The sequence below is a fragment of the Globicephala melas genome, chromosome 14 (assembly GCF_963455315.2).
Source record: "Globicephala melas chromosome 14, mGloMel1.2, whole genome shotgun sequence".
Classification (NCBI taxonomy): domain Eukaryota; kingdom Metazoa; phylum Chordata; class Mammalia; order Artiodactyla; family Delphinidae; genus Globicephala; species Globicephala melas.
In genome coordinates, this window is record NC_083327.1 from 74152710 (window position 1) to 74166051 (window position 13342).

General features: G+C 39.3%; 1 protein-coding gene across 8 annotated transcripts in view; it reads right to left on the bottom strand.

Moving 5' to 3' along the window:
- Positions 1-13342, bottom strand: part of RMND1 (required for meiotic nuclear division 1 homolog) — a 34666-nt gene that overhangs the window by 4331 nt on the left and 16993 nt on the right. For 7 of the 8 annotated variants that reach the window (XR_009558676.1, XM_060283352.2, XM_060283351.2 and 4 more), the window contains 6 exons: positions 10354-10393; positions 7912-8012; positions 6068-6174; positions 5056-5120; positions 4419-4495; positions 1312-1432 (listed from right to left, as the gene is read on the bottom strand). Coding sequence is in view for 6 of the 8 variants with exons in the window: in XM_060283352.2 (XP_060139335.1) it covers positions 1312-1432; positions 4419-4495; positions 5056-5120; positions 6068-6174; positions 7912-8012; positions 10354-10393 (511 nt within the window). In the remaining 2 variants the exon portion in view is untranslated. Of the gene's footprint in view, positions 1-1311; positions 1433-3108; positions 3171-4418; positions 4496-5055; positions 5121-6067; positions 6175-7911; positions 8013-10353; positions 10394-13342 lie in introns of all 8 variants that reach the window. The other variant, XR_009558677.1, reaches the window with a different exon arrangement.

Here is a 13342-nt window from a genome sequence, read left to right on the forward strand (position 1 = left end):
CATTGAAAAAAAAGAACAGAAAGAATAAAAATGGGGGAAGATACAATAGGATTTCCGTCTCCTCGTGAGTTTTCTAAATTATGTTTGATGTTTGCAGCAAAAATTGTAACACTGATGAAGTTCTCAAAGTGGGGAGTAAAGGGATGTAAAGAGCAGTAAGGTTTCCACGCTTGATTTAATCTGGCAAAATGCTGAAACCAGTGGATTGTGATAAGCTAGGTATGTGTAATGTGACGCTTAGAGCAACCACTAAGTATCTATGCAAAGAGATACACTCAAAAACAATACAGAGAAATCAAAATGGAATCCCCCCACATGGCTAAGTAACTCACAGGAAGGCAGGGATTGATACAGGCAATGGCTTGGGTGGATCTCAAGGGTATTAAACTCATTGAAAACAGCCCATTTTAAAGTCACACCCTGTATGATTCTATTTATATAACATTCCCCAAATGACCAAATTATAGAGCTGGAGAGTAGATTACTTATTACCAGCGGTTAGGGATGGTCGGGGAGGGAAGGGTGTGACTATAAAGGGACAAGCACAAGGGAGATCTCTGTGGTGATAGAACAGTTCTGTATCCAGATCTGGTGGTTACCTGGATCTACACGTGTGATTAAATGTGACAGAACTATGCACACACATGGTACTACTGTCCATCTTGTCTTCTGCTCTCTTTCCCGTGTGGTTCACCTCCACCATGACGCCCTCCACGCACTTCCATCATTCCATCAGCTTCCTCCCTCCTCAACTTTTCTTCCACGCTTCTCAATGCTTTCAGACGGTTCTAAGTGGATGTCTTCTTGCTACTCTACTCTCAACACATCCTAAATGTGGCTCCTCCCCTCCCCCCAACCTCTCTACATTTTGCCATCTTTCTACCTGTCACCCACAACAAACGTCAGTCATCCTTATTCTTCCTTCTCCCTGGCCTCCCAGTACCAACCAGTTCATTTGTCTTAAAGGATTCTTTTAAAAATTCATTTCTGTTCTCACTGTCACCAGTAAAGTTCTGGACCCCATGAACTCTTGCTTGAAACTTGATGAGAAACTTCCTAACAGACCACCAGGCCTCCAAACTCTCACCAACCTTATCTAGTCTGTAGAGCAAATATCAGAATATCCTTTGACGTGAAAGCTGAAAACTGTCTGTACACAGGAAAACTAGAACGGGAGATCTAGATATCTGAGTAGAAGTCAAACAGGACATTTCTCCAAAAGCAGTTAAACACATTTACTTAATTAAAAACTTCTCTTCACACAGTCATACAAACATTGTGTCACTCTCAGTAGAAGTGCAAAATACATACCTTAACTCTACGAGTAATGCTGAGGAACCGACAAGTTTTATCATAAAGTTCTTCCAGATTTTCTCTGTCCCAGTAGAAATCAGGAGTGATCAAGAAGTCTGAACTCAAGTTTATATGGTGTCTTAAAAAAAGGAAAATCATTAACTTTTAATTTTTATCTTGAATTAAAAAGCATGGTCTACTTTATTTCTTTTTTGAAGAAGATATTTATTGATTGATTTATTGATTGACTGAAGTATGGTTAATTTACAATGTGTTAATTTCAAGTGTATGGCAAACTGATTCAGTTACACACACACACACATATATATATATATATATATTCTTTTTTAGATTCTTTTCCATTATAGGTTACTACAAGATATTGAGTACGGTTCCCTATGCTATACAGTAGGTCCCTGTTGTTTACCTATTTTATATATAGCAGTGTGGCTATATTAATCCCAAACTCCTAATTTATCTGCCCCCATCCCCTTTGGTAACCACAAATTTGTTTTCTATGTCTGTGAGTCTACTTCTGTTTTGTAAATAAGTTTATTTCTTATTTACATGGTGCTTTATAAAAGTAGTTTTTTTTAATTTTTTTTTTTTTTTTTGGGGTACGCGGGCCTTTCACTGTTGTGGCCTCTCCCGTTGTGGAGCACAGGTTCCGGACGCGCAGGCTCAGCGGCCATGGCTCACAGGCCCAGCCGCTCTGCGGCATGTGGGATCTTCCCAGACCGGGGAACCCGTGTCCTATGCATTGGCAGGCGGACTCTCAACCACTGCACCACCAGGGAAGCCCAAAAGTAGTTTTTAATGCTGATTCTTGTAATATTTCTGAGAAACATGTAAACAAAAAATTTTCAAAATGTGCAACCAAATTAATTCAATCTTTATATTAACATTTATGAAGTAGAGAGAAAAAAACCCAATTAAAAAAATTTCTAGGGACATCCCTGGTGGTGCAGTGGTTAAGAATCCACCTGCCAATGCAGGGGACACGGGTTTGAGCCCTGGTCTGGGAACATCCTACATGCCGCGGAGCAACTAAGCCCATGCGCCACAACTACTGAGCCTGTGCTCTAGAGCCTGTGAGCCACAACTACTGAGCCTGCGCGCCTAGAGCTCGTCCTCCGCAACAACAGAAGCCACCGCAATAAGAAGATTGCGCACCGCAACGAATAGTGCCCGCTTGCTGCAACTAGAGAAAGCCCGTGTACAGCAACGAAGACCCAGCACAGCCAAAATAAATAAACTTATTAAAAAAAAAATTTCTAAGCTTCTTTTTTCATTAAAATTTGTTACAATATACATGCACATATATTTGTGTGTGTGTGTGGATAGGTAATCAGATGGCTCAAAAATAAAAAAGACAGAAAAAGGTAAAAATTGACCAATCTTACTCCTATTCTTATCCCCATTTTTCCCTTTCTCCCACTCCCTGTGGGTAGCCGCTGCTAGTTTCACACACACACACAAACACACACACTCTATTTCTACCTTTTTTACATATGAGGCCTGAGTTTGCTTTTAAACACAAATTTATGTTATAGAAGTAACACATAAATAGCTGTTCACTATAAAAAAGCAAAACCCTAGAGATGAACTCAGAAAACACTGGCAGGCCCGTTACCCTGACAAATCAAATCCTTTCGGCCCTGCCAATACTCTCCTGTGTCCTTCCAGGTCTGCTTCCATGCACACATGTGCACGTGTGTGTGTGCGCGTGCACATACACCTACGTGTCTGGTAGTATGTATACGTATGAAGATAGAGATGAATATTTATGTTGTTTGCTTCCAAGTAGGATCGTACCATGTATAAGCCGTGACTGCCACATTTCTACTTCTATTTCTCGTCACAGATTCGCCACATTCCTTTGAATAACACATAAGCATCTTATTGTAAAGAGACGAAAACTCAGGATAACAACAGTAAGACTCTACGAAACTATTCACATACCTAAGTATATCAAGTCCTGAGTTCTGAGTCCTAGTATTATAATTCGCTATATCAAGTTCTGCTCGCATGACCAAGAGAAGAGGGGAGAGGAGTCTGTCTCCCCCATTTCTTAGCGAGCTCAAGGCTTTAGATGTGCTGTGGGACGCTCTCGTGCAGGGCTTTTTATTTTTGTTGGTGCCCTGAGTTAGGGTCCCTGAGCTTTGAGAAGGGCCTACATGACGCAACACTGGACCACTTCTCTCCAGGGCGAGTAACTAAGGAGAATGTGGAAAAGCAACTCTTAGGTAAACTATTAACAAGGAACTCCAGTAACTCACCCCACACACGACAAGGGCCGAAACACTGAGAATCCTGCCTAGTGAGAATAACACCAAGATTCAGGGTGTTTCATTCCAAAAATCTTGGGAAAACTACAAGAATGAAATAAACTGAAGGCCTTTTAACTTAATTTTGAACGATGTACTATTATATTTCATCAATTCTAAGACACTCTTCTTCCCATTTTAACATCTCTGAAAATGGGAGGCATCTTTAAAATTGATGATGTCTTACAGGTGGCAGTTGAGACTTAGTTGTCATTGCCTTAGATGACTTATTTCTCTTATTCTTTCCTTTTTATGTATGCCCAAGAGGAAATGTGATCAATCTACATCCAAATAAGACCGAGAGCTATTTCCGTAGTGCAAAATTAAAATTCTGTGATGAAAAAGCATTGTCTCATATGTCAGTGGGCAGCATTCTCACTTTCTTGTGGCATCGTATGGTGTCTTAGAGTCAATGAAATATGGTACATCACTTTTCCGTAGCAATTAGGTCTATTCAGCATTATGATGCAGTGCTATACTTTTACTGAGAATTACCCTTGTCCAAATTCTAGAATGCATCTTTCCACCTTTGAATAACACCTACTACGCTCGCTGACGTAGGTTTAACGTAGAGTAATGATGGTCTCTCTTGCACATGCACAGTTTCTTCCAGTACAGTCCTAATACAGCCCAACTGCTTCTAATGGGTAAGAGTTCTCCACGCTTATAGTGAATGAAATAAAAACAGCTGCAATTCCCATAAAGATATAAATGTTCGCTCTTTACTGTAGAGCTACAGGGAGATTTCCTGGAGATTGTTAAATATATGAAATATTTCATTTACAGAGAAAATTTTACCTTAAGGCAAAGAGTTCACCCATTTTCTGCATAACTTCTTCATGAGATAGTTTCACTTTCTTCCCAGCTTTTAAAGCCTATTTGGGAGGGGGAAAATAGATACATACATACACAGGTTTCCCTCCTCACTAGCATTTTCTATGATGTACATTCCTAATCGCTTAATGAAAAACCAGGGGCTCTTTTCCCTAGTATAATTATTCTTTCACAGTAAAAACAAAGTTAATTACAGTAAGCATGATTTTTAATGTATTCTGAAGTTCTGATATAATTTTAGATGCATTCTTCATGCCACTGTTTTCCTTGTAATTTGTCAAGACACTTTTTAATCGAGAAAAGTGGTCATAATTTCCTTCCTTAGAGAGGAAACATTTCATTTTATTTCCCTTCAATTCAGTTACATTAAAAATACTATACCATTAGAGAAAAGTAATTTGAATCTGAAGTTTTAAAAGGTTTCTTATTTTATCATTTTATACGTAACCGGGTTTTTTTTTTCTGCTTAAATTCAGTGCAGCTTTCTTAATGTTTATTATTACTTTATTGTACTTCTAAATTCATCATTATAGTGGGAAATTTGTATTTTTCCCCAATAGAACTCAATCTTTGAAAACAAGCATAAAATTGGTATAATTACCTCTGGAATCGACTGAATAGATTCAACAAATTTATCCAGTGCTGCTTCCCAGATAGCCAGTTTCACTGGGGGAAAAAAAAATTAACAACAGAACATTTATCATCATATTCCTGTTTCTACAAAATGTAAAACTGCACAGTACCTTCACTGCCATTTCAACAATAGTTTAAGAAGCAGACGTCCAAAAAATTTGAGACTGAAATTTAAGAGTCGTTACTTCTTACTACAAAAGATGGCACTAGGTAGAAAGAGACAGAAGAAAGTTGACTGGATTTCCAAGCCCTGCTCGCAGACCAAAACTACACTGGGTAGAATCCCTGATTTTCTCCTACTGCATCTCAGAAGCTGAGAGGAACGAAGGGTGGCTCTGTAGAGGGGCAGAAATCAGGCCTTCCTGACCTTCCCTCCACTCCTCTGGGCTGTGGGTACAGCTCAGAAGTCCCGAAGCCTCCTGGATGGTATGTGCAGCCCACCACAGCAGCAGCCTAGTGCAGACTGGTGGCAGGAACATTTCTTAGAACATTTCTTCTACAGTTCTATTCAGGTGCGTGGATCTTGCCGAAAAAACTGAGAGCCACTGTGACTCTCTGTCCCATTCCTGTGAAAACCCAGAGTGTGTTTTTCTACATAGAGGCCCGTGCCCAATCACAGAAGGCTGTGCTTTCTCTGCCTGGATTAGAGACAATGTAAGACTAACAATCTCAGAGAGAAGGAGAGGGGAAAACAAAGGTAGTGATAATAATAATAACAGCAACAACATAAAAAAATATTTTTGGAGAGGTAAGCTTTATCAATACCACTAATAAGGAATGAATAACTATAGCACAGATACTATATATTATACCCTATACTACATATATTTTTCTCTTGGAGGGAAAAAAAAGGAAAAGGAATTATAAGGCTTTGCTGAGTGCTCTGCGAAAACATGTCAAAGTCTTTACTAAATATTTCAGGTTCCCTCGATGAAATGAAAACTATGTGATACCGTCTCTGATAAGTAGCAGTAACTTACCTGAAAGGCAAAGAGCATTTGAGAAAGCAAATTTCTCTAGAATGGCGTCATCTAAATCTAGCTCTGAATTTAACCTGATTTCCCCTCTGTGAAGTTTTGACTGTCCCCTGAGAAAAGAAAAAAAAAAAAAAGTAGTTTCTAAATCGCAAAAAGTACCTTTTTTCTTTTGAAAAATAATCTTTATAATCTTTCTAGAGGTCATTTTGGCAATCTGTATCAAGAGTCTTACAAATGTTCTTATACCCTATGATCCAAGTAATTCCACTTCTAGGAATTTATCCTAAAGAAATAATCAAAGATGCAAGGAAAGATTTGTGTACAAAAAACTTTCTATGGGGACTTCCCTGGTGGAACAGTGGTTAAGAATCTGCCTGCCAATGCAGGGGACATGGATTTGAGCCCTGCTCCAGGAAGATCCCACATGCCGCGGAGCAACTAAGCCCGTGTGCCACAACTACTGAGCCTGCATGCCACAACTACTGAAGCCCATGCACCTAGATCCCGTGCTCTGCAACAAGAGAAGCCACCGCAATGAGAAGCCCGTGAACTGTAACAAAGAGTAGCCCCCGCTCACCACACTAGAGAAAGCCTGCGCACAGCAACGAAGGCCCAACGCAGCCATAAGTAAGTAAATAAATAAATGAATAAATAAATAAATTTATTAAAGAAAAAAGACAAACGAATATATACATTAAAAAAAAACTTTCTATGGTCAAATGTTGAATAGTAAGAAATCAGGAAAGAAACTAAAAGTTCAACAGAAGAACGGTTCATTTATAGGAATTCACACAACAAAAATGAACAAGCATGTTTCGAAAGGATATTTAGTAGAAAAGGGAAAATGACTACAATAATTTGCTAAGTGAAAAAATGCTGAATATAAAACTATGTAACTATACACAGTATAATCTGAAATCACATGGACATGGTGAGTATGGGGAGGGAGATGAGGCAGCTGTGACAAACCAAGATGTGTATGTAGAGAACTCTGGAGCGACTGGGGAGGAGGGGGAAGGGCGGGAATCTGGGAGTGTAAGTTATCACAAGCAAATAGGAAAAGTAGAGGCTAAACCTTCACGAGAGACGTGAGACCAGAAGACATGCACAAAGGTTGGTGGACGAGAAGACGATACAGGAAAGCTCATCGCTGGCTATTATCACTTAGCTCTTATCCCAATTAGTCTTTCTATAGCTGGTGTCTCTTCCAAATTTCCCTAAAGCTCTGCTTGTGTCGCTTCCTTTCTCAATACAAAGACTTTTTTTCCTTCTCACATTCCACTAGACCAGTACCTTCCTGAGAGAAAAGACCTTTTAATCCTGTTCATTCTGCCTTCTCTCTCCGCCCTAACATCCCTCCTCATTTTTGCACCCTTGCTGTGACGTGGAAATTGGCCAGTACGTTGCCTACCCATACATCTGACCTGAGAGTGGTACAGCAGTGGTACCCCCATTTCCACAAGTGGTTCTCTTAGAGCACCCTGTCATTATACTTTATACTTTTTACACTCAAAGTCAATGGGAAAAAAGCAAAAAGGATTTACTTCAGAGAAGACTTTACTAGAATAATCAAACAGGTTCATTCTAACGAAGGCACACCGTATTACTGATTTTGGCCGCTTAGGAAACTTACTATTTTGGGGTTATACTATCTACTTGTTTTAATTTATGGGTAGCCTGAGAAGCTATAAAAATAATATCTATCCACTAATATTTATTAATTGTTTCAGCTTTGTATTTGTACCAATAACTTTTTTCTTAAAATTAGTCTCCAAATTAATAATTTATCTTGCTGTACCTAGTTATTCCAAGCACCCTTTTCATAAACTTGATAAAAAGTTGCTTACTCTGTTTTTGAGTAGTTAAGCTCTTCATTCTCCCAGTGCACCAATGCAATTTCATAGGGGTGAATTTCATGTTTTTCAAGAACTTGCATCACATGCTTCATCTAGAAGAAAAGCAAGATCAACCTGAAATTATAACCGACTCCCTCAGTACAGAATAATGTTATAGAGTTAAGGCTTATAACATTTTTTAAATTACATTTGATACCATTTCTTCTGTTCTTTAGGTTTTAAGGAGAAAGCAAATTCATGGTGATACTAAACTAATTGGAACGATATATTCACTTGCTTTTACATTTGGAAAACACAGACAAGCTTAAGGAGGAAAACAAAACCTCCCATTATCCCACGACCCAAAGAAAACCCCTAATAACATTATGGTTTGTATTCTTTAAATCTTCAAAACAAAAAGTTTAAGTAACACACTTGTAAAAATTTAAACACAGAGGTATAGAAAGTGATTCTCTCTCTGTTCTCCTGAATTTTTTTTTCACACACACACACTGTATTTTATTTTTACAAGAGATAAACTGACACCAAGCATTGTAACTGGATGACCACAACAAAAGCAACAATGATTGCAATTACCAAACACGAAACACACTCACACTGTGTCATAATATTGACATTGTCCAGGAATCCTCCACTGCAACAGCTCCTTTACTTTGCAGTGAAAATTGATTTGTGTATTTTTTGCCTCTGAGTCCTTGTGGGATTTTTTTTTTTAATTCAAACAGAAAGTCACAAAAATTATAATCATCCTCATCAGTTCACTCAGTCCCATGTAATTAATTTTCTTTTTCATCTTGATCTTTTGTTAACACTTTTATGAATTCATCAGTTTTCCATTAGAGTTCTGAAAATGCTTATTCATTCAGTTCAGCAGTATAGTCAGTCTCCTGAATTTCTAATCCTCTAATGTAACCACCATTAAACTTGGTGCATACCCTTCCAGACTTTTCCCTATGTGTATATGTATGTACATTTAGTTTGCTTTCTATATAAATGGGATGATACTGTACATATGAACATTTTCAATGCGATTCTCCTTCATGGAGGAAACATAATTGATTTAACCGTCTTAAATGTCCATCCATGGGTTTTTTTTCCTATTCTCTACTATCACGATGTCACATGTGCCAGCCTTATGCGTGTATCTTCAAGGACTTGTGGGAATATTTCTTTAGGATTTGTTGGAACAAAAGACACGCACACTTATAATTTTGATAAATGTTTCTAAAATGCTCTCCAAAACAGTTTTTCCAGCTTTAGAATCCAAAGATTTAAGAGAGCATTCTTTTTTTTTGAATATTACTTATTTTTTTATATAGCAGGTTCTTATTAGTTATCTATTTTATACATACCAGTGTATATATGTCAATCCCAATCTCCCAGTTCATCCCACTGCCCCCCCTTCCCCCCCTTGGTGTCCATATGTTTGTTCTCTACATCTGTGCCTATGAGAGCGTTCTTTTATTTATTTTTTTAATGAGAGCATTCTTAAAAAACACTGGGTATTGTCAGCCTTTTACATCTTTGCAAATTCAAATAGCCAATTTGTACATTTTTCTTACATTTATTGCTCATTTATATTTCCTTTTCTCCAGGAAACCGCTCCCCAGTCTCCCTCCCCCTGCCCCCTATGTGTGTATCTCCTTTCAGTAAAACTGGGTTTGTATGAGGCATATTTTTTTTTACCAGCTCTGGTATTATATTGGTTATGTTCTGTAACCTGCTCTTTTAATTGAACTGTAGCAATATACACAGGCAATTCCTCGGGAATTGGTTTCTTCCCACGTGACTTTTAAGAGCTGTAGTATGTACATCCTAAATACATACTATGGGTGTATTTAACAAACTTGCTATTATTATGTGTTTTGGTTATTCCTCATTTTTGCTATTGTAAATAATGTGTTGATGAACATTTCTATACATCATTCATCATATATAACTGTGATTATTTCCTTTGGATAACTTTCAGATGTAAAATTGCTGAGTTAAATATAAAGCTTGGATGTGTGTTACCCAACTGCCTCTGAAAAGGTGGTATTAAACAAATCATGATTGGGATATTGAAGAAATTATTTCCAGTGAGCTAAAAAGTTCTAGAAAACTTGATCTAAAATGAGACTCAGTGCAGCCAGCTTCCAGTGAACTGTGTGTACATGACTCATTTTGTAGGTTATCACACGAGAAGTAGACTTCCTTCTGTCTGCAGTGTAGCTAGGATTGTTCTGATTTGCCACAAATTATTGTGTGCTCAGAGAATGCAAAATGTAGGAAACTTCTAAGTCAAAAAGAAAATCAACATCACATAATGCAGAGCAAATAAACTGAGGATTATCTGTTAATTTACCTTCCAATGGCTCAGATTATTAAGTGCCAATTAACAATTTATTCTCAGAAAACTAAATTTTAATACTTTCACGCTTTATTTATACTTACAGTTTTGTCTTTCACATTCCAGAAGACAGCAGCTCCTTCCCTGATTTAAAAGAATAAACTAAGTTAAAGGTGGAATACATTCTTTAGGGCCACACATAAAGCCATGCTTAGGTAGCTTCTAGAATGCATCTAGAAGGCCAATTTTAAAAAATATGATTTATTATTGATTTGACATGATGGTCCCTGGATGGATATGATAAACAAAAGCTATTTTTTGAATTTCAGATAAAAAACCTGACCCCTCAAAAATTCATGGATTTCTCCTGTGGTTTGCAGAATAAATAACTATTATTGTAAAACCATGTAACTTCAGGTATCTAGACTCTTTCATACCCGATGCAATTCTTTTTTGTTTTTTTAAATTAATTAATTTCTTTTTGGCTGCGCTGGGTCTTCATTGCTGCATGCGGGCTTTCTCTAGTTGCAGTGAGCGGGGGCTACTCATCGTTGCGGTGTGCGGGCTTCTCATTGCGGTGGCTTCTCTTGTTGTGGAGCATGGGCTCTAGAGCGCAGGCTCAGTAGTTGTGGCACACAGGCTTAGCTGCTCTGCAGCATGTGGGATCTTCCCGGACCAGGGCTTGAACCCGTGTCCCCTGCATTGGCACGCGGACTCCCAACCACTGCGCACCACAGAAGTACCCTGATTCAATTCTGGTGTACAGATATCAGAATAAGGAAATTTTTGAGACCTGTCTCATTAGCTCTCATTAGGCAGATTCTGCTATCAGAAAAGAATAAAGGGTCATGCTTTTAATATCTGTGGAATAAAGAGACTGAGATAAATTAAAGCTTCAGATGGTAAAGGCACCTATGAAATAATGCCAGCCATCCATACAGTGCTCAGAGTAGACCTGCAACAATGCCACAGGAGGCCCTCACAATCCAAGTCTGCCTTTGACAAAATTTAAGTCTAAAAACTGTTAGGGAACTTGTTTTGATTTCTGAAGTCTGATGTGTTGAGCTGTTTTAGGTAGTAAATTAAAAAAAAGGAAAAAAAAAAGAAAAAGGAGTTACAGCTCTGGGTCATTGCACCAGAGGAAGGAAGGGTAGAAATGAAAGAAAGGTAGGGGCTTCCCTGGTGGCGCAGTGGTTAAGAATCTGCCTGCCAATGCAAGGGACACGGGTTCGAGTTCTAGTCTGGGAAGATCCCACATGCCGCAGAGCAACTAAGCCCGTGTGCCACAACTTTTGAGCCTGCACTCTAGAGCCCACGTGCCACAACTACTGAAGCCCGCGTGCCTAGAGCCCGTGCTCCGCAACAAGAGAAGCCACCGCAGTGAGAAGCCCATGCACCGCAACCAAGAGTAGCCCCTGCCCACCGCAACTAGAGAAAGTCCGTGCGCAGCAACAAAGACCCAACGCAGCCAGCCAGCCATCCATCCATCCATCCATCCATCCATCAATAAATGGTAAAAATATGATGTTCCCATTAGCATTTTTCAAACCATCTTGAGCAATGTGCTTAGTATGTGTGTGGGTCTGTGCTTAGCATCTGGGATGCAAAGATGAGTATGGTCTAGATCCTCTGCTCAAGGAAGTCCCAATCCAGGGAACACTGATCTACGGACCACCAATTACAATAGTGCGATCCACGCTGTAACAGAGTTACGCAGTGTCTAGGTGGATGTACACTGGAGGGACACAGTTCCTAAAGGACTAGCAGAGCCAAATGAGAAAACGAGGAAATACCCCAGGCTCCAGGAAAAGGTGCGAGGGGGGCAGGCAACGTCTCAGAATAAAGAGCCAGTAGTTTGAACGGCTGCGGATGAGGGGAAGGGGAGGGCACTCAGGTCAGAGGCAGGGAACAGCCAACCCCTGAAGGAACTTCGTGCTGTGATAAGGCGTTTGGTCACATTCCGTAGAATTTTAAGGACAGTATAGTGATCAGAATTACCCACTGAAAAATTGCTCTGCCTACAAACAGACAGAAAGACTGCTGGTGGGGTGAGAAGACAGGCAGGGAGACCAAGCAGTGAGTGTGGCAAAAGGCCAGGGTGAGGTCTCAGGATATGGATTTGGGAGGTGTTTAAGGCCACAGCCAGAGCGCCGGTTCAGAGAAGCACCTCAAGGCAGATGAGAGATCCCAGGAGCTCTGCAGTATGGCGCTCAAGCCACATGTGACTACCGGGCACCTGAAACAGGCCTGGTCCAAACTGAGAGCTGCTGTAAGTGGAAAATATACGCCGGGTTTCAGAGACTTAGTATGAAAAGGAGAATGTAAATCTCACTAATTGTTGACTGATTACATGCTGAAATGGTAATAGTTTAGATATGTTGGGTTAAATAAAATATACCAGTAAAATTAATTTCAGGCAATATATGATGTTATTATTAGTGTTGGTCAAAATTAAATTCATCTTTTTTTAAATTAAAAATGCGGCTATAAGAAAATATCTTATTACATTCGCGGCTTGCATGTGTGCCTTGCGTTGTATTTCTACTGGGTGATGCTGACCTGGAGGACCTCAGAAATCCAAATTCCTGACTCAAGTCAAAAGGGGTGTTTCTCTACCGGCACTAAATGCTGAACTCTTGATTATGTCCAAGGAAAGTAAGGCACCCACAGGAACAAAGACAGAGCTTCCAGTTATCATCAGCTGTAAGAACTAAGACCACAGAAACGTCATCAAAGTCTAGATTCTCATGGATGGTCCATGTATTTCTGTTCTGCCGCTTATTAGTCCTTTGACTGTGGGTAATTCACTTAATCCCTCTGACCCTTGGGAATAAAAGATCTTCCTCAAACGTTGTGAGGATGAGATTATTTTAAATGGTTTCTATTATCATTACCACTTCCACTCAGCTACTCTGGAGTATCTGGTATCAAAACAACCTTAAAAAAAAAAAACCTTTAAATAAAAGGAATAAATGTATATGGATCAGGGTCCCAGTCTGAAGTCTCCAGAGAGGTAAGGTGATCTAAAACTTTAGCTTCAGAGGGAGAAGATGGAAAAGGAAGAAAGACAGCAGGGCAGGTAGCATGAACCTG